Source organism: Crocodylus porosus, unplaced genomic scaffold, assembly GCF_001723895.1.
Source record: "Crocodylus porosus isolate Cpor-Errol unplaced genomic scaffold, CroPor_comp1, whole genome shotgun sequence".
Classification (NCBI taxonomy): domain Eukaryota; kingdom Metazoa; phylum Chordata; order Crocodylia; family Crocodylidae; genus Crocodylus; species Crocodylus porosus.
Window position 1 is genome coordinate 27,427,671 of NW_017728918.1, and position 20,878 is coordinate 27,448,548.

Consider the following 20,878-nt stretch of genomic DNA (forward strand, 5'->3'; position numbering starts at 1 on the left):
GCCCTCTTCCAGTCCTCTGGCACCACACCAGAGCACCATGAGCACTCGTAAAGTTGTGCCAGGGGTCCCGCAATGACCTCAGCCAATTCCCTTAGTACTGTAGGGTGGAGATTGTCCAGACCAGCTGATTTGGATACATCTAGTCCCTCCAGAAGTTCCCTAATTAGTTCCTTACTGACCCTTGGCCTAGGTGCACCTCCCCTGGGATTTAAGGGGGGCTCATGGGGGGTGGGGGTGGCTGTTCCAGTCCCTGCTCAGGAAAATGGAGGCAAAGAAATCGTTAAATATGTTGGCTTTGTTGTCTGGAGTGATGACCAAATTTCCTAGTGTGTCCTGCAGGGGCCCCACATTACCTCGAACCTTCTTTTTGCCCCCTGTGTATTTAAAAAAGGACTTCTTGTTGTCCTTGATCCGGGAAGCTAGTCCCAGTTCCATCTCCGCCTTTGCCTTCTTGACTGCCCCCTTGCATCCCCGAGCAACCACAGAATAATCCTCCCTGGTGATGGCCCCTCTTTTCCGTTGGGTATGCGCCTCCCTTTTAGCTAGGAGACATTCCTGGATGCTTTTGGTGAGCCACGGAGGCTTTTGTGCCCTCGTGCCCCCTTTGATCCATGTTGGGGTTACCTCCCTTTGAGCTTGGAGGATTGTCTCCTTAAGGAGTGACCACTCTTCTTGGATACTTGGCTTCCCTCCCGTCTGAGACCTCAGTGCTTCCCTGACTATTCTCCTTAGCTCATTGAAGTCCGTCCTCCTGAAATCTAGGGCTGCTGCCTTGCTGTAGGCCTTTGCCACCTTGCACTGGATGGTGAATTCCAGCAGGCAATGCTCACTGTTGCTCCAGGTTGAAAGAGCAGGGCTGATAGTAGTGGGGAGCCTGGTGCAACCAGCTGCTTGCTCCGCCCAGGTCCTAGCCAGAACAGGGGCCAAAAACCCTCCAAGTCCAGCATGGCTTGTGCAGGAGTTTTTATATATGTACATATATATACATATTTATGTATGTATAAATATGTACAAAGAAATTATATCTAATCAGGTTTAAAATCTTAGTTATTTGTTAGTCTTCAAGGCTTTCTGCAGTAGTGAGTCAACCTGCAAAGGTTTGGTACTTTGAAAGAATTTTACTTCCTTAATTTTGAATTTGATTTAAATATTAGATCCTTTCACTCTGTGTGTTATAGAATAATGGTTTTCTTTATAGTATTGTTTGACCTGTCTTTATTTAGTTTGGAAAGATGAAATGAAATCTTAATGTTTTTGGGACACACACAAGAACTGAACCATTACCAAATGTCACTGATTGGGAACCAGTTCACAATTGAGAAAGAGGTGTTGTGGCACCATGTAAGGGAGGGCATATGATGAGGGGGTGCAGTTGAGTAAGGACTGACAAGAAAGATAGGGTTTTTTTGTACAAATAGTGCAAGGGAGCTTGTTAATTTAAAAAGTGTGAACAAAAGATAAAAAAGAGGGTTTGGAGATAGAGGGGTGTTATGTACCAGAGTGGCCAGTTGCAGTAGAGGAGGTGTTGAGGAATGCCTGGAGGACCAACCAGGCTCATGGAATACTTTACGTCTATACATAACACTGTCAACTTGATCAAAAGAGTACTTGATTTTTTCCAGTTTATCCTTCAACAGGTTCATCAGGCTTGTAGAGTATATCTGTCTACTTCAGGTTTAAGTGTTACATTTGTTCATATCCTAAGTCAGGCCTGGCCAGCTTCTAAGCAGCCAAGGGGCCACACTGCCGAAAGCGCAGAGGAGTGGGGCTGCATACTGTGCAGGCTGGACCAGCAGGGGGCACAGACCTCTGGCTACACACCACATGGGCACCTCCAGCTGCAGCATGTAGCGGTGTAGCTCCCTCCTCCCCCCCTTGCCTTTCCTTACTGCACTACATTCCCATGAACCCCCTTCTGCACTCTGTGCCCACATGGTCCTAGAATCATCCTCAACTTCTACCACACTACTGGGTGCAGAAAATGGAAGCCAGGAGAGGGAGGGGAAAGCAGCACCTGGTGGCCAGTTGGACAGCTCTGCTTTAAGGGTACAGACAGAAGTGCAGCTCCCAGCTGGAACTCAGAAGGATTTCTGCAAACCGCTCTGACTTACTGCATTGTCCCAGACCAAACAGAAGTTTACTGTTGGTTCGGGGATAAATTGTCACTTCTGTCTGCACTCGGAGTCTTCTTGGATTTCCTTACCATATGCTGGGCTTCCTTATGTAAGCTGTCAGTCTAGAGATGACAACAAAACTGAAAGCACTGTTTGAGTAAAGGCCACTAATTCACATTTCCCATTCAAATACATGTATAATTTGTAGCGATCTACTTAAATTGCAGTGAGGCAAAGGGTTTTTCACAGCTTGCTCAGTGCCAGTTTCACAGTAGCCCTGCCCCTTGGCACTGATTGGTGACAAGGCTTCAGTGAGGGGAAGAGGGATGAAAGGACAGCTGCCATCTTGTCTACTGTGCTTCATGCTACATCCTTTCTCCCATTTTATGTGCCTTCCCATCCTGACAGCGAGGACCACTGGCTCCCACTGGGAAGCCGGCATTTTATTTTTATTCAATTTTGTGTTTATTTTGTGGATTTTGTGGACAATCTTGAATTTTTGCAGCTCTGCCAAATCCACAAAACTGCAAATTAAGTCCCTAAAAATTTGTGTGACATTCGGTGTGTAAAGCAAGTAGACAACCTATGTAAGTGTTTCACTGCTGCTTCTCATTGAGATTTTCAGATTGAATTCTTAACTATCTTCTGAAATTCTTTAATATATCTCATAAAAAGTTTAAATACTATATTCCAAGATACATTACTGTAACATAATTTAATTATTCTGTTACCTAACCACTGAATCTCGCATAATTTTTCTTGCAATTTCTAGATGTCTGATCACTTATTAATTCACAATAACAACATCCATTCACTTGATTCCCTCATTCATAATCAAAGCATTGGACAATGTTGGCTGAAATAGCTATTCCTTTTTAAGAGAACTCTATTCTCCATCTTTGCTGTGTTCCTTAGTCACTTTCTAGATCATGACCTTAGCACCTCTTGCTAAATACATTTTGAAGGAATTCTTGTTTAAATGAAACTGAATTGAACAACAGACATAAATACTTAACTCTTTACATCAGTGGTGCTCAACCTTTTTCCTCCAAGTGTTATTTTGAATTACCAATTTATCAAATCAAGAGCAGGACTTTATAAAGGGGAATAAGGCAAGATGCCACGTTTTTTGATTACATTAATTAAACATAGAGGTCCAGACACACCACTCATACAGACGCACACAAATCATCCTACACATCATTACAGTCAGACATATGCAAACACAAAACAACTTTTCCATTCAAGTATTATAGTTACCAGCAGCAGTTGTTCAATAGGAGTATCGGGTGTCTGATCCAGGTCTATTGAGAGAAGATGCAGATAGCAGGCTGGATTGGTGTGAACAGATGTGTCTGTGCTCTGAAGAACGCAGCAGTTGAGAGACTCACTCAACCCGGTATATTCCAGAGTCGTCTTTTATGAGGATTGGCATCCTTTGTTTTGCATTTTGGGGTTTTTCCATACCCAATTTCTGTTTTTGCAGTTGTTTCTCATCCATGTTCTGCTTATCTCAGCCCGAGGTCAGTTTGGTTGTAAAAGTTGGTATCTCAGCTTTGGAGTGTCCTTGCTGCCCATCTGGCAGGATGTGTGCATTTCTCCTTCTCGTTTCTCCCTCGTGCCCTAGGCCTCAAAGGGATTCTTCAGCCATCATTAATTAGTTTACTGACTGGTAACTAACACATTTGGTGCCTTGTTGCTTACAAATGTAGTTAAATCTTCTTTTCCTGTCTCTATGCCATTCTCTCACCATCCATCCTTCCTTTCACATGCGCTCATACATAAAGGGCATGCAGAGTTCATTCACTTATGTCAAGCAAAAGAATAGAAAATGGAGAGTTCAGGTTACTTACAGGACAAGACTAACATGGTTACAGTTTGCTACTATTACACTCTATGTTAACATCAGCTGCGTTAATTCAGTTCATGCTACATCTGGGCCAGATGGGCTATGCTTGATCTGTCTGCAAGCTGGATGGTGGTTCTGATACATTGCCTGGGCCCAGTGCGGTGGCCACTATCTGTCCTTGTGGTGGGCGGATGGGCAGCCTGGCATGAGCCTGGCCCATCAAGGGGGCAAGGGGGCTTCACTTGCCCGCTCTGTGGGGTGAGGGACATGACCTGGCCTCTGGGCGGGGGGTGGGGAAGGGGGAAGGGACCTTAACCCAGTCCCCCAGGGAAAAGGGAGCATGGCTCAGCTCCATATGGGAAGGGGGGGGGTGGCCCACCCGTGTGTGTGTGGGGGTCTAGCCCAGCCTTGCTGTTGGGGTTGGTGGGGGGAGCTTAGTGTGGCCCTGCCAGGGAAGGAGGTAAAGCATGGCTTCCACCAGGTTTATGGGACTTGGGTATTTGCCATGGGGGAGAGTGGCTGCAATGGCTCTGCAGCCCTCATTTAGGCTGTGGGCTGGAGGTTGAGCACCTCGCTTTACATGATTTTATACTGTGGTAGATATTACCAGGGTGATAACACAATTTCCTAGATAGGAGTGAGATTAATTTTTTTTGTTATAATGTTATGAATATATGTTGAAGGAGATTTGCTTTGCTTATGGCATGGTTTTGGCAGATAGGAAACTTTCTGTCCATTTTGGTCAGAAAATCTGTAAGACTCATTTGTGTTTAGACATTATTATAACTAGAATGACTTTAGGTTTGTTTGGATGGAGTCTTAATTTTTGGCACCAGAGTTTAGAAGGTTCAGGGTACAATGATGATTGTTATTGTGAGCAGTCGGCATGGCAGGAAATGCTTGGGTAATTTGTACATAAACATTATAGTAGTTTTTTGTTTTTTTTTTTTAAAGATAGCTGTTTTTTCTGACTTCTAAAGTTTAGCAAACTTAACTTGTATTATTTCTCTACATGCTTTTTTCTTTTCTAGATGAAATGAAAACTTTTGCAGGACAGCAGATTGAACCTCTGTTCCAGTTCTCTTGGCTTATTGTATTCCTTACACTCATGGTCTGTGGAGGTCTGGGTTTACTGCTTGCTTTCACAGTGGACACCAAGCTTGGAATAGCAGTGGCACTGAGTTTGTTAGCAGTTCTGTATATATTTTTTGGTAAGTCATTTACTTGTCTCTCTTTAGAATTCTTTTTACTCTCTTTTTATAAGTAAATTCTGTACTTCAGAAAACTGAAGAATCTCTGTAATACAAAGTTAAACCTGAAGTTCCGTTTTGAATTGTTTTGGATGAGGTAATAAAAATCAAAAGGAATAAGCATAGAAAAGACAGAAAATAACACATTTAACTTTAGTAGCGTGGATCTAAACAATAACTAAAAAAAATCATTAAATCAGCTCCCATAATTTATATTTATTTCCGTTTGATTCTGAGTTTAAAAAAATGTGCTAAAATGTATATATCAATAATTTAATAATAAAATAGTAGTAAAATGTTACTGCTGTCCTGTACACTATAAACCCAGAATTTTTTACAAAAAGCCAATGTAACTTCAAAAAGCCCAAATACTTGAAGGTTATTTGAATGATTTGTGTGTTTCTGCCCTTTACGCTTTAATTCTACCTTGTAACGATGCCATGACAAAGGAAAGTATCTAATTAGATTTGAACAGCTTGATATGTTGTTATGACATACAGTTCAATAATCACAGTTACATTTAAGGTTGCATCTATGAAGCAGGAAGAAGCAGCCCTCATGTACTGGTGAATCTGATCCCTAACTTGTTATCATGAAACCATGCAACTTTTCAGTTGAGGCTCATCCAGTCTGTAAAATCTGTGAATGAGAATTGTTCTGTGAGTTCTAATAGAACAATCATGGATGCATCCTCTAACATCTTTGTTGGATACCAGGGAAGACATCAGGGATAAGTGACTTTAGACATAACTTATTCATATATTTACCCTCTAAAGCAGGGGTAGACAACTTTTTTTGGCTGTGGGCTGGAATGATCCATCCTGGGTCAGAAATCACCAGAAGGGCACTGCCAGCAATCATCCCCAAGTGGCACGGAGAGAGCACCTTCAGCCAAAGCCTTCTGCTGCTAAATCCCCGCACACCCAGGCTGGATCCAGTGACCACACCGCCTGCTCTTAAAGCATGTTCTGCTTGCCACTGTCAGAGACAGGATACTGGGTTGATGGACCCCTGGTCTGACCAATTATGACACTTACGTTCTTATGAAAACTCTTGACATGATGAGTCAGTATTACTTTACTAATTCATATCAGCTAATTAAATTACAACTTGCATGTTCCCTAGAAAGGAAGGGTGCTAAATTAGCAGTTATGCCAGATATCATAAATGGTATATTTCTGAGTTACCTGAATTGCTGTTCTGGACATACTAGTCTAGAATCTTAACAGTTGGGTACAATTTAATAATAACAATATTATAACCCAGCTTCCTTAAATGTAGACTGCACAGATTTTAAATATTTTTATCTGTGTGAAAAGTCTCTCTCAGTAACTGCACTTACTGTGAAGACAAACGTGGTTTAGAACCTGTTTTTAACACATTTCCCATATCTACCTGAATTCAAGACTACTTTAAATTTAAGAATCTCCCCAATGATTAGATTCTACACATGGACAATTATATATTGTAATTATATAGCAAAGTTACAATTTTCTGTGTGTAGAATTAATTATTGGGGGGTTGCCTTAAATTTGCCCCCTGCCATTTACCTTTTTGGGTGACTCTGGCTCTGGAGCAGTCGTATTGATTTTTAAATAATGTTTTCTGCTCAGGTTTACCTTCCAGTAGGTCCTCTGTTTACATGATGGCAAGACTGGGGTGATCATGGTCTGGGGAAGGCATGGGGAGCAGTAGCTGCATTATTCCTCCTGGCCCATGCAGGGGAGTGGACTGGTAGGGAAATACTCCCTGCATCTTCCTGAGACTAGGGGCTGGGGAATTGGCAGGGAGTAGTCTTCCATTATACTTCTGGTCTCTAGGAGCAGAAGAGAGGAAGCACTGGGGCAAAGCCTCCGGCCCCTTCCCTGAGCTGGGCAGTGACTGTTTTGGGGGAAGAGACAGGAAGCAGTGACAGCTTCTTGTAGAAGCTCTTAGACTGATCTGGGAAGGGAGTCCTTCTCCTGGACTGATCTGGGAAGGGAGTAAAAGGACAAAGCCCCTTGCCCTTTCCCCAACCTGGGGACCCTGGTCTGGGGACTAGGAGGGAGCAATGAGCAGCTGCTCCTCTGCTCTGCTCCATGTCTCTGGGAGCAAGTGGAGGAGCAGCCTGATAACCTCTACCCAGCCATTCTTCAGACTGGGGACTCCAGTTTGAGGACCAGGCAGGGAGCAAGCAGCAGCTCAGCAGAATTCCTCCTCACAATAGGGACTCCAGTGCGGAAAGCAGTGGGTGGCTGTTCCTTCTTTCCCTTGCTCCCTAGGTCTACACAAGGGGTGGGAGCAGCTGCTTTCCACATCTTTTCTGGGCCAGGGTGAGCCTCGTCTCTGGAAGGCATGGGAGTCTTTCCCCATGGCTTGGTATCTCCCTGGACCAAAAGGATATGAGCAGCAGCTTCTCTCTAGTACACCCCTGATCCCCTTCCTTCTCAGACCAGGGTGATCCTGCTCACTGGAAGGTGGGGGAGCATTTTCCTGCTGTTTGACTTCTCTCAGTCCCCAGGAGGAGTCAGGCGGTGGCAGGGAAGTCTAAAGGTGCTCATTCTCCCAGGAAAACTCTACCAGGAGCAACCTCTTTTAGGTCAGAGAGGGATTGTTTTTCTCCTGGAAAAGTTATTTTGTTCTGGGAGAAACTATGTGAATGCCTGTACACCTGTGTTTTCTACTGGGAGAGCTGTGGTTCTCCTGGTAGAACTGTAACATCTGTCTGTGGCCAGAGCCACCTGTGGTTTATTGCTTTACCTTTTTGCTTAAATTACACCTACTGCTCTGTTTGCCAACAAAGACTGAATAGAGTCACCTTTAGAGCCCTTAAATGCTGCTTTTCATTTGCTCCAGGGGTCCATTGTTCAGCGTAACCTTGTACTTATTATATTTGCAAAGCCTGAATTAACTGCTTACAGAAAAAATCTGGATACTAGACAGAAGAAAACAATGCTATGTGCTGTAGATAAGCTACTTGGCTTCGACAGCTCTGTAAGTTTTGAGAAGTATTAAAGTTTTACCTGTTTAATTTTTTATAACTTGATTTTTTTTTAATATTCTTTAATGCAGCTGTGATTTATTTTGGTGGCCAAAGAGAAGGAGAGAGCTGGAACTGGGCTTGGGTGTTGAGTACAAGATTGGCAAGACACATTGGATACTTGGAGCTACTTCTCAAACTGATGTTTGTAAACCCACCAGAATTACCAGAGCAAACCACTAAAGCTTTACCTGTTAGGTTAGATATTTTTTCTTAAATAATTCATTTTCACATTGGTATCATATTGTATACAGTAGGAACATTTAAGTGTGTGTAGTTATTTTCTTTCTAATAACTATTTGGTTCTGGCATGGAATCAAGGTAACAAAATCAATGTAAAGTCAAATTTTCTGTGTGAAGATGATGCTGTCACTAGGAAAAGCATAAAAGCATTTAAAAATTGATCACATTGACATCACTTGAAACAGTATGACTAGCTTTTTCTTCAGAATTTTTTTTAACTTTATTTTTTCAAAGAGCATCCCATTCTTATATGTACCATGTATTTTAATGTAACGTAAGATACAAGATGTAATTGATTACTGGTAAAGTTTGTTATACTGAGGGCCTAATATTAGTGTATGCAAAGTCGCATTGCGTCTGCTTCAGTAAAGTGAACAGTCCTTGAATTTAGGTTGTTACTGTTTGGATTTATGCTTTAGTTTTTATTTTTCTTGTGATATAGGAACTTTATGCTTTTTTATTATTCCTGTGCCTTTTTAATAGAGCATGTAACTGCTGAAACACTGATGCTTTTCATATTGCATATGTCTGAGAGAATCTTGCATGTTAATAATTTAAAATAATTGCTTTTAAACTATTATATTTGTAATAACTTCATCTGAGACACTGAAATATGAAAATCATAATAAATGGAAGGAGTGATAAGAGCAAATGAAAGATTGGAAAGGAGACAGGAGGCAGCAGAGGAAAAAGATTAAAGCACTAACATCAGTGAAACATCTTCTGTGAATAATCCTAAATTAAATCGTTACAGGGTTATTGTTTTGCCCCGTTTGAGCGGCATTCTTCAGTTGAAGAGGCACAGGAAGCTTTTATTTCTACTAGCCAAAATTGATTTAAAATTACATGTTCTTTTCCTGGTGTTTCAGATTTCTGTTTACTGACTACAATAGACTGTCCAGTGTAGGAGGAGAAACTTCATTGGCTGAAATGATTGCTACCCTTTCTGATGCATGTGAAAGGGAATTTGGTTTCTTAGCAACAAGGCTTTTTCGAGTGTTCAAGACAGAAGATACACAAGGTATTTATTTACCTATATGACCTTTCTGATTATTCCATTTTATTACTCTCTCATAAAAATTGTTCCTTTTTTCACACTCTGTATATATTTTATCTAAACTATAAGTTAGAGGTGACAGGAATTCATATGAAAGACTTATGCTCTGACTTCTTCCATTTATCTGTGGGGAGAAAAGTCCTTTAGAACCCTTTCACCTTTATAATCTTTCTACTCCATACATTGTGCAGGCAGCTCATAGTTTCTTAAAATAACTTTTTAAAGGATTGTTATCAACAAAAATTATATATATGCAGGTAGCAGTCTGTCTTGAGCTGAAGTTATTTTCCTTTGCAGTTATCTCCCTCCTCTTTGACAAGTTCAGAGGAAAGGACATTAAGGTGATGTTCAGAGTGGGTGGATTTCTGAGCTCCCACAGATGGAGTATGGTGGGCTTTTTTCAGTAATAGCTATTTGAATGTCCAGGAACTAAGAGGAGTGTAAAAGGGCTTTAAAGTTGGTAAGTGACTTAACATGCAGAAGGGAATATATCCGTAGTAGCATGGGATGTTGTGAAGACATGTTTCTCAGAATGCTTCCCAATCCAGTGCTGACATTTTTTTCATTTTGTCTGAATTCAGCTTTAGCCAGTTTTCTTCATCTAGTTGATGAACTTACTAGACATTGAGGAAACTGTTCTGTGCTGCTGCTTTGCTATGGCTCTTTCTTATTACAGTAAAAGCCTGCAGTAAAAGATTAGTATCTTTAATCCTGAAAGAACCCAACCCTGACTTCACTTGCTTCCCCAACTACTATCGTTCTCTCTTATTGCTAGACAAATCAAACGCTCTCATAGAAATTGCTGTCTGGTGTTGCTTATCTGCAGTTTCTCTCCTAGACATTCATTAGTCTGATTTCTGTCCTTTGTATGCAAGTTAAATTGTTCTCATTAAAGTCTCAATGACCTCTTCCAACCCAAAACTCAGACCCTGTACTTTATCGTTATTCTTCTTGACCTGTTAGCCAACTTTGACCCAATTAACGTGCTTTTTCCCTTGACTTCTTTGACTTTGTCCTTTCCTAGTACTGTATTTTATAATATACCACACAACTGTAAATAAGAGAAACACCTTATTTTGGGGAAGGCAGAATGAAAACAAAATTTTGGAGTTATGACTGAATGGAATAGGGACAGAGCCTAATCTTCAGCCTGCTCCCTCTCTTCTTTCTGCTCAGGCAAAAACTACAGTTTTAACCCTTTCACACCTGATTTGACTGCTTTTGCCTTAGCTGGAAAAAGTGGGGGAATGAGCTAAAGATTAGGCTCTGTCCCTATTCCAGTTCAGCTATGAAAGGATTAAAACTGTATTTGCTGCTGAAGACTGGACTCCATCCTTCCTGTCATGTGGCTGCTTGGGAAGGGGTGGGGGGAAGGAAGGGGACAAAGGGGAAGGAAAAGAAGCAGCAGCCACCTTAATGTCTCCATGTTTCTATTCTAGGCAGAAAAGCAGGACATAAAGTGGGTGTAGGATGTGAGTAAATATGGTAACCCATTCTCTCTCTCTCTCTCTCTCTCCCCCCCACCTTCTCCCACCTGCCGCAAATGCTTCTTTAATTTATCCTTCAGAGGATCTTGCCTATTTTTGCATTCTTAGGCTTTTGGTGCAGATATTGAAAGGTTCTGTTCTTGGGTGGTTTTTTTTCTCTTTTCCATGTACACTTCATCTCTGTAATCTTATTCACAAATAAACATTCAGCTGCCATCTTTTGTTTGACTCAGATTTACTCCCCACTTGTTATCTCCTGGAAAAACTAAAAAAACAGCTGATTTATTTTCAGACATTGTTTTTTTTTTTATGGTTGCCTGTCTGCCAGCTAAAGCATAACATAACTGCAACCCAGTTCTTACTCCGTTCAGTTATGTTCTCCATGTGCCTTCTCTCCTTTTCCTTTCTTCATCTCTGTGGACAGCTTCATCCTGCCTGACACTTAGATCTGAAACTTCGGAGTTACCTTCGACTTGAATCCCTATTTCAGTCCTCATGAAGCTGGATATTAATCTTGCAAATTATTTTTGCCCAGTGTATCTAAAATAGCCTTCCTTGTCCATCCACTGACTTGAAATTAGCTATCCAGGCCCTAAATACCTGATGGTTAATGACTGTAATGTTCTTCTCCTGGCTTTGACAAGTGCAAAAAGTTCTTGGGTGAAGTAGAGACAATCAAACCATTTCACAAAGATTACCTGCATTCAGTATGGATTTCTTGAGACAACAGAAACAGGAAACTGAAAATCAGGATGGATACATCTTATGTTGGAAGAATTTTTCCAGATTTGTATGTCATTGTTCAGACTTAATCGCATATAAGCAATACAAAGATATTTTTGTTTAACTCGATCCTCTCACAAACTGATCAAGTTAATACATTTTGTATCAAGTTAAACGTAAATTTTAAAGATGGATAACTTCAAATATTTTTGTTTTATAGGTAAAAAGAAATGGAAAAAAACTTGTTGTCTCCCATCCTTTGTTATCTTCCTCTTCATATTGAGTTGCATTATTGCTGGGATCACGTTGCTGGCCATTTTTAACATAGATCCAAAGAACATGACTGTGAATGCTATACTGATATCAGTTGCATGTGTTGTCGGTTTGGCCTTTATTTTGAACTGTCGTACATGGTGGCAAGTAATAGATTCAGTCTTGAATTCCCAGAGGAAACGTCTTCATAATGCTGCTTCCAAGCTTCACAAGCTGAAAAGTGAAGGGTTTATGAAGGTAAGTGTGGTGTGATGAATCATAAAGGGTACTGCAATTCTTATAAAACAAGGCTTTATCAAGCCAAGCCTGGTAAACTTTATGACAAGTTTTGCTTTGAGAGTTATAGCTACTGCATACAATCTGTCTGATCAGCCAGCTTGATTGGCTGAATACATTATTGGTTTGCAATTTTTATTTTGTAGTAGAAGGACAAAATGGAGGACAATAAATTATCTAAATGGTCTATATAGTGTGGTAAAAGCTGGAGTCTGAAATAGAATTATGATTACATAAAATCACAGAACCTTAATTACAAAAGTTACCACACTTGCAAAGCTTTGATAGTTGTAAATAATTTCCCATTTGCAATCTCTGTGACAGACAATATCATATCCATTAAGAGCTGTATCTCTACTCTCTTCATCTAATGCTCCATTCCAATTGAATATTAAAAACAAATCTTAGAATTGATATATTAAAAAATATATCTTAGAACAAATCTTAGAATTGAATATTAAAAACAAATATTAGAATATGGTAGCCTACTTAAGTTGGGAGAAAAAACACAAGGAAGAAACTTTGTATCCCCTTTGTAGGGGTTATTTAGCCTAATTCCCTTCAATTCTATTGCATATGAATTCCCTTTTCAGTGCTTAAAAATGCTTAGTTAATGGTTTTATTGGCCTTGGTATTAATTTTAGAAAAAGGTGACTTACAAAAAGCTCATTGCAACTGAAGTTGACCACTTTTTCTTAGTTTATGATCATTCTATTGAATGTCTTCCTTTGTTTTACATTTTTAATAGGTTCTGAAATGTGAAGTGGAACTGATGGCCAAAATGGCAAAAACCATTGATAGCTTCACTCAGAATCAGACAAGGCTTGTTGTAATCATTGATGGATTGGATGCGTGTGAACAGGACAAAGTTCTTCAGATGCTAGACACAGTGAGTCTGATAATTTTGTAGCGATGACCTTACCTTCACTGGTTGTTCCTTAGTTAATACAGATTGTCCTAGCTTGAATAGAAGCTGTAACAGTTTATACTAGCTTATGAGCAAGTCCCAGAAATGATGCAAGACTAAACACGTTAGTGTTAATGTAGTCTTTCAAGATCAGCAGATCACACTGGTATGATTTGACTAGCCCTTTTTGTTAAAGGTTTTTCCCCCCCCTGCTTTTCATATACCGAATATATAAATTAAATAGCTTTTAAATGAAAAGTATTCAGAAGTTAAGAATTAAGTTTAAATTTTGGGATGTATATCATGTATACCCAATTTTTGGGTATATATCTCACTATTCTCTGGATACCATATAATGTAAACACTTCTCATTAAAATATGTAATATTCTGATATTTACTTAGAAGTAATATAGAAAAAGCATGTTCTTGCATCCTTAGTTTTCTGAACTTACCAGAACAAAATTAATGTACAATGTTAATGCAGAGACACTTTAACTGTACACAGAAACAACAATTCAGTCTACTTTTTTCTTGTTGCAGGTACGAGTCCTGTTTTCAAAAGGACCATTTATTGCTATTTTTGCAAGTGACCCACACATCATTATAAAGGCAATTAACCAGAATCTAAATAGTGTGCTACGAGATTCAAATATAAATGGACATGATTACATGAGAAATATAGTCCATTTGCCTGTTTTTCTTAACAGTCGTGGTCTTAGTAGTGCAAAAAAGCTGATGGTAGCTGCAACTACCAATGGAGATGTTCCATATTCAGATAATACAGGTAAGGTTGTGCTGTACAAAAGTCATATAGCCAGGTCATAAAATAAATGAGCTCAAAACCACATTCTTAGTCTTTGTAAGAATGTGGCATTTTGCAATTATCTTTTGCAAATATTTCATAGTTTATTACAAATATGTTTACTTGTTGGAATAAACACATATAATAGAATGATATACATATTTTTAACAGGAAAATGTCCTTCTTTTAGGATTGCATGAAGAAGTTGACAGAAGGGTTTCTCAGAATAGCCTTGGAGAGATGACCAAACTTGGCAGCAAAACTGCTCTCAATAGGCGGGTGAGAAAAATACTAGAAGGGGAAGTGCTTGAAATATACCTACTTTTCTTTTGTTTAACTACATTAAAATAAACTTATTACAATGTCAGCTTATTACAATGTCAGCTTTCAAGCCTATCCTTCCAAAACAACAAATCAAAGTGGTGGTGGGGGGGTCCTGATTTATAGATCAGTGAACTTTGGCTCTACCAAAAGTCAAGGCAGTTTGAGTTTACTCAGTTGCTAAGACACTTAAATCCAGGAGGTGGTTGTTTGGAGTGCTTAGCTAATCTCAAACGTTAAAATGACACAAGAGGAAGAGCAGTCTTTAAAGTGAATAGGATTTACATTCATATTTACTTTGTAGATCTCTTGGTACTGTCTAGCACTTCTTGATTCATGTTGTATGGGGTGAGGAGTCCTGCAAGCTAATCAGTTGGGAACAGTATAGATGCTGAACTTCACTTAGGCATAATTCAGCCTGCTTGCTCTTTTCTGTAATTTCCTCAGCTAGACAAAGAGAAAAAATGTAATCCTTACCCTGCGCAGTAAAGATGAACAGCTCCTGTAATAGTGATTCACAGTCCTTCAATCCTGTATTCAGTAAAATAAAGGAATTCTTTCACTCCTTAACTACAAAAGCAGAAACGAGCTTCTAGTGTTGTGAAACTCCTTTACCATCTCTCTCCTGCCTTCTATATATCAGTTTCTGTGTGGATGCTCTGAGGGTTTGTGCCCCTCTGTTACATGAAGTAAAAATATGCAACCTTACAGTATGCCTATTTTAAAGGCTATTTTTTTCTTTTGGCCTTAATTTTAAAAATTAAAGAAAGTGATTTTCTTCAGGTGTGACAGGTATTAGCTGTTTGCAGAGACAGTATAAGAAAAAGAAATTATGGTGTTCTTACAAAATACTATGCTGATCCATTATACTTTGCTAATATGAGTCAGCTTGTTGATTGTTATAGAGTTTTCTGTTAAAATATTTTTACAGTTTTTAATAAACTTTTGCAATATAAAACCTATAGCGGGCAATTACCGATCTGACAGGGCATTGACAGGGAATTGACAATAACCTCATTTCCCTTTCTATTACATGTGATATACTGTAGTGTAAGGGTGGCCAGCCTATAGCACAAGTGTCACAAATGGTGTGTACAGTCTGTGTGTGTGGCATGGGGCAGACCAAGGAGGGAGCAGGCAGCACAGCAGCAGATATTACAGGAAGTCAAGGAGCAGATTGGGCAGGGAGCATGAAGTAGAAAGCAGAAAGCAAAGCAGAGGATTGATTGGGCAGAGGACGGGGATCAGAGTGACACTTGTGGAGGGTGCATGACTAATTTGTGGTGTGTCTTCCAGAAAGGTTGGCCCCCACTACTGTATGGCATTCACAGTGGTTTTTGTGCTTTGCAGTTGAGGCTTTAAGTGGTGATTTTGGGGGATCCTTGGTTAAATGATTTCCTCCAAATGCAGGGGTCTGGACTCAGTGGTGTAGGAAGTTCCTTCCAGTTCTATGCTCCTGTGTTCCTGAAGTGAAAAGTCGTTTAAATACATAAAATTTAATTAAGCTAAGTAGTATTTTTGCTTTTTAAATTCAGGATACTTATAGAAGACGACAGATGCAGCGTACTATTACTCGCCAGATGTCTTTTGATCTGACCAAGCTTCTAGTCACAGAAGACTGGTTCAGCGATATCAGTCCTCAGACGATGAGAAGATTACTCAATATTGTTTCTGTGACAGGTAGATATGACGTGTGTATACTGGGTACAGTACATATTATGGCATACCGATTGGTTAAAATGGCAGCATGCTTACAAGAGTGAGGTGTTTTTACAAAGCTTATGTGCTTAGAGTGAGCTGTGTACCCATATTTAATTGCCTACTACACACACCTTTCTCCAAAAAATTAGCCTTCCCAAACTGGTGTGCATGCCTTAAGTGGGGAAGCTGATTGTTCTTTGCTAGAATAGAAGGGTGGAGGATTATAAGCAGAAATGCATTACTGCTAGATATCTGCTGTGCTTCTTCCTGTGCAAGCCGTGAAGTTCACTTTTTAAGGTCACATGTATGGTGTTAATCCTCTCACAGCCACTACTGCCACAATCAGGATCCCCTGAAGTCAGCATTCAGCCATATTTGGAAAAAATCTTCATTCAGCTTTCTGTAAACAAAGTGTGCGTCTTTCTTAGGGTTATGTATGATAGGAAAATATGGTACTTTCAGTAATACAGTTATAAAAAGAATCACAGGAGTCTACTGTGTGAGGGGGAATCCAGAGTTGAGATTTAATTATTTTTTTTGCAAATTTTTCTGCAAAAGGACCAATCTAAATGCTGGGCACTTTAAGAATGATATTTTGAAAGGCAAAATTCAAGCTGTCCAAGTATTAAAATTATTTTTTTAAAGTAAAAGCACTGTTTTAGAGTGCTAACCAGTGTGGCCCAACACTTCAATGGCTTCCCATCCCAAAGGCAATATGAAAATTAAATGTTCCAAACTCGAACATAGACAGTCTTAGAATTTTTTGCAATTGCTGTGTTTTAAATTAATAGAAATCCCATAGGCCCCCTCTGCATGTTAAATGTATCATGTGATAAACAGGTTAATTGTGCAATTAATTTAGACTGGGTGCAAGTGCAGATTAACCATCGTGTCATAAAAGGTCCATTCAATTATATAGTTAGAGCTTGAAAATATGTAATAACCAAGGATCTGGGTTTTCTACTTCCCATGGGAAAAAATGTGGATTTCCCCTTTTACCTGAAAAAAATGTGGATTTTTCATTTTAACAGAGAAACACATAGATTTTGCACTTCTGCAGAGAGCTCTCTGCAGACTGGCACAGTTCCAGCCTTCAAAGGGCTGGGGAGAGTGGAAGGAGGGTGATCAGAGATTGGTGCAATTTTTTTTTCTCCCACCTTTCTCAGAAGCATTGAGTATTGGCTGCACCCAGGGCTGGGGATTTTGACTGGGAGGTGCCAGTGCTCTTTCTGGGAGGTTCCTGCTAGGGTAGGAGTGGGCACAATACAACCTGCCAACTGATTGGGTCTGGCCTGTGGCTGCCCCACGGTGCTCCACATGGAGCCGAGCCACACCTGGTCCTGCTGGACAGCCTGTGCCACATTCCCATCAGTGCTCACCAGCCCAGGCCCCAACCATGGAGCTTCTGGCAGTGCTGTTTCTAGTGTCTGTCCAGAGCTGTGGAGCAGCAGCTGCAGTTGGAGGCAAAGAGAGCAGAACAGGCCACCAGCCTTGGCCCAGGCCCTGGCCAGCACTCACAAAGCATCTGGTGCGGCTGCAGCCAGCCACATGCTGCTCTGCTCCCCTTGTCTCCAGTGGTGAGTCCTACTCCCATTCCTGCTGTGCTGCTCCAGGAGAGCAGGCTTCAGCTTGCAGCTCTGGAGGCAAGGGAAGCAGAGCAGCAGTTGGCCAGCTGCAGCCCCATGAGGAACAGCCCCATCAGAAGCTGTGCGCTGGCTAGGACCAGGGCGTGAACTGGGACCAGGGCTGGCAGGTATGAGCGGGAGCACTGCATGGGCTGCCTTACACAGGGCTCAGCCCTATGTAGAGCACTGTGGGAGGGCAGCTGCAGATTGGGTGAGCTCTGCTGCACGTGCCCCACCCGTCTCCCACTGCCTCCCCTCACCCCTGGCTGGCTCCCAGACAGCCTCCTTACCCTCCACCTCCCCCACATGCATGCACACACTTCCTCCACAAACCACCATACACCCCCTGCCATGTCCCCTGCAGGGCAGGGCATGCAGGGAGTGGATTGCCCACCAAAGCCCTATATGAAGTTTTGGAGAGTTACTGGGGGGTGGGGGAGAGAGGTGCTGATATGACCCATGATAGCTCAGTAAAACTACCTGTATGCCCTTGGGGTCCAAATAATTGCTCCCCCCTGTGCCAGAGAGTCTTGGCTCAGGGTCTGACTGATCTCCATGTTTGAGGTCAGGAAGGAATTTTACTTCATGATCAGATTGTCATGGACTGTGGGGTTTTTGCCTGCTCTCTTCCTTGGATCTTGTGAACATATATTAACAACTCTTTACAGCAGCAGAACACTGACTGCCATTGTCCCCCTGCTTTACTTGTGGCAGGTTAGGATGCTGTGCCTTGTAGTTGTGCAACAGGGTTAATTTTGTGTAGTTTTAATAATTGGTTAGACATGGATTTGTATGGGATGGTTTGGAGTGGGATTATCTTGCCTTGGGAAAGGGGTTGGACTAGATGTGACTTCCAAAGGTCCCTTCTAGCTGTTTTTGATTCTCTCAATGGCCTGAACATGGTGCCAAAAGAATGTGGCTGAAATTCGGCAAAACAGACAGGCAGTGAGCAGTCTTCCTGGTGATGAAGCTTTGCTATAGGATCCTAATTCTTACCTCTAACAGGATGGCTATTGTTGATTTTCCTCTTTTACAGCTGAGGCTCACAGTTGTGATGTTGTTTGAAATTGAGATAGGTATCAGCTAGGATTTTTTATTGTAAGTAGTATAATTAGTAAATTATATTACTTGTGATATGAAATTATTTTAGGTCTATAATGTTAAATTTAAACTACCATGAACTTTTTTCTGCTTTCTGGTGTTAAAGAATTATAAGGCTTTTATCTATTATATAAAGTTCAACACAAGTTTGTGCCATTTAAAAGTAAAGTTTCACCTCCCTCACTTTTTTATTTTTTAGGACGTTTGTTGAGAGCAAATCAGATCACTTTCAACTGGGATAGATTAGCTAGTTGGATCAACCTTACAGAGCAGTGGCCATATAGAACATCTTGGCTGATACTGTATTTGGAAGAGACTGAAGGAGTTCCAGATCAACTGACTTTAAAAACCATTTATGAGAGGTAAGCGTTGTTATAATAATGACTTATATCAGTGGTTCCCAAACATTTTGTATCAACAGACCACTGTCAGACCTCAAAATTTATTGCAGATCACCATTCACTCTTAGTTGTTAAATTTTTAATTGCAAGGGGGTAGCTATGATGTGAGCTACGGCCTAACCATAGATCATGCTTCGGTGATCACTGGTATAAGTTGTTAATGATTGCTCTTAACTGTTAACAAATGTTCACTTTTTATAACAATGCTATGTGAAATTTCAACACTCTTTATTGTTTGCCTATGCTAAAAAGATTTCTTTTAACTATTGGCAAATGTTGACTTTTTTGTGATGTTTGCTGTTAGTTAATGCAGGTACGCTGTAAACATATGGTGTGTTCTTTTATCTACCGGTTGTTTTATTTCTTTTGGCTAGCACAGTCCTTTTTTCTATTTAATGTACTTATCCCAATGAGCAAATTTGTGTTTATATTCTAGTGATGATAACATTCTAAAAGGGAAGTAATACATAATTTGATAATATACAAAAAAAAAAAAATTCTGGGTGTCTATTTAAACCTTCTGGTGATTTTATTTTAAGTATGGCTGGTTAAGTCATGTTAAAGCTGCTAAACTTTGTTTTATGGTATTCAATTTTTATTTTCTTATAACAATGCTAATTGATTGGGGGTCTTGACATATTAACAGTTATTAGCAGTGTAATTTATATTGGTCTTGTATAATGACCAACTTTTCTGGGATAGGTAGATAACTACTCAGAGTTATTTTTCAACCAGTTAGCCAACTTATGAGACTATCATCTTGTACAATATTACAAAAGACTTACTACTTGTCCCTTCACAACTATCTGCTGTTGTGTTCCCTGCTTCTTCCCCAGTCTGTTGCATACTGCTCACAGAGGCTTCCCTTGTTACTTGTGGCATGCATGTTGTGTGTTGGCCATTCCTGCTGTAAATTGAGGTAATTTTGCCCAGTGTTGCGGAGAGACAGCTCTTAAAGAATAAGGATAAAACTGTACTAGCATAAGTTACACTGGTGTAGGTTTTATCTGTATCCATCCCAGAGTAGCTGTTAAGTAATGACAAAAAGGCTTTACTTTGCTCCTCTTCCACCTGTTAGCAAACCATGTGCTAGTTGCTTATGATACCCTGAGGTAGCTGCACATTTGCCTATTCCTGATCCTGGTGTAATTTACATCTATTTACAGTAAAATCCCTGTTATCTGGCATTTGACTAACCAGAACACTAACTGGAATTTCTGGCTGGCTGGCCGTGGGCAGGAGGGAAAGCTCGCATGTGGTAGCCACCGCTGCCACCTCCACCCTGCGCTATAGCCACTCTGTGTGCGGCCATTGCTACCCCCCCAACACACATGCACACACTTGTATCTGGCCAAAAACCACTGGCCTCGGGTAACCAGCATTTGTAGATACCTGGCACCCCCCATTCCCCACTCGTGCCTGATAAGAGGGATTTTACAAAACAGATATTTTCCTGTCCATGCCTTAAATCTCATTGTGGTTATACAGAATTCTGGTTTGTAAACTATTCTCTCATGTTCATTTAAGACTTGGGTTTTCAGCAATACGGAATCTGTTCCCGAGCTGAATGCAGTCAACACTCCTTCCCTGCCTCCCCATTATTTTGCTTGCATGAAGATGTCTTTATGCTTTAATACAGGAGTGGAGCTCAGCACCCCTGCCTTGGAGTGTATGCTGGGAACTGGGGGTTGGGACAGAGCGGGCTCCAGCCCTGGGAAGGGAGAGGAG

The 20,878-nt window shown here is 40.7% G+C and overlaps 1 protein-coding gene across 1 annotated transcript in view; it reads left to right on the forward strand.

Annotated features, from left to right (window-relative positions):
- The window catches only part of KIDINS220 (kinase D interacting substrate 220), a 134,388-nt gene that overhangs the window by 45,172 nt on the left and 68,338 nt on the right, over positions 1–20,878 (forward strand). Inside the window, exons 13-21 of the mRNA XM_019538143.1 lie at positions 4,995–5,174; positions 8,265–8,430; positions 9,345–9,496; positions 11,963–12,252; positions 13,040–13,180; positions 13,740–13,983; positions 14,192–14,280; positions 15,858–16,002; positions 18,949–19,111. Of these exons, the coding sequence (XP_019393688.1) occupies positions 4,995–5,174; positions 8,265–8,430; positions 9,345–9,496; positions 11,963–12,252; positions 13,040–13,180; positions 13,740–13,983; positions 14,192–14,280; positions 15,858–16,002; positions 18,949–19,111 (1,570 nt within the window). The remainder of the gene's footprint in view (positions 1–4,994; positions 5,175–8,264; positions 8,431–9,344; positions 9,497–11,962; positions 12,253–13,039; positions 13,181–13,739; positions 13,984–14,191; positions 14,281–15,857; positions 16,003–18,948; positions 19,112–20,878) is intronic.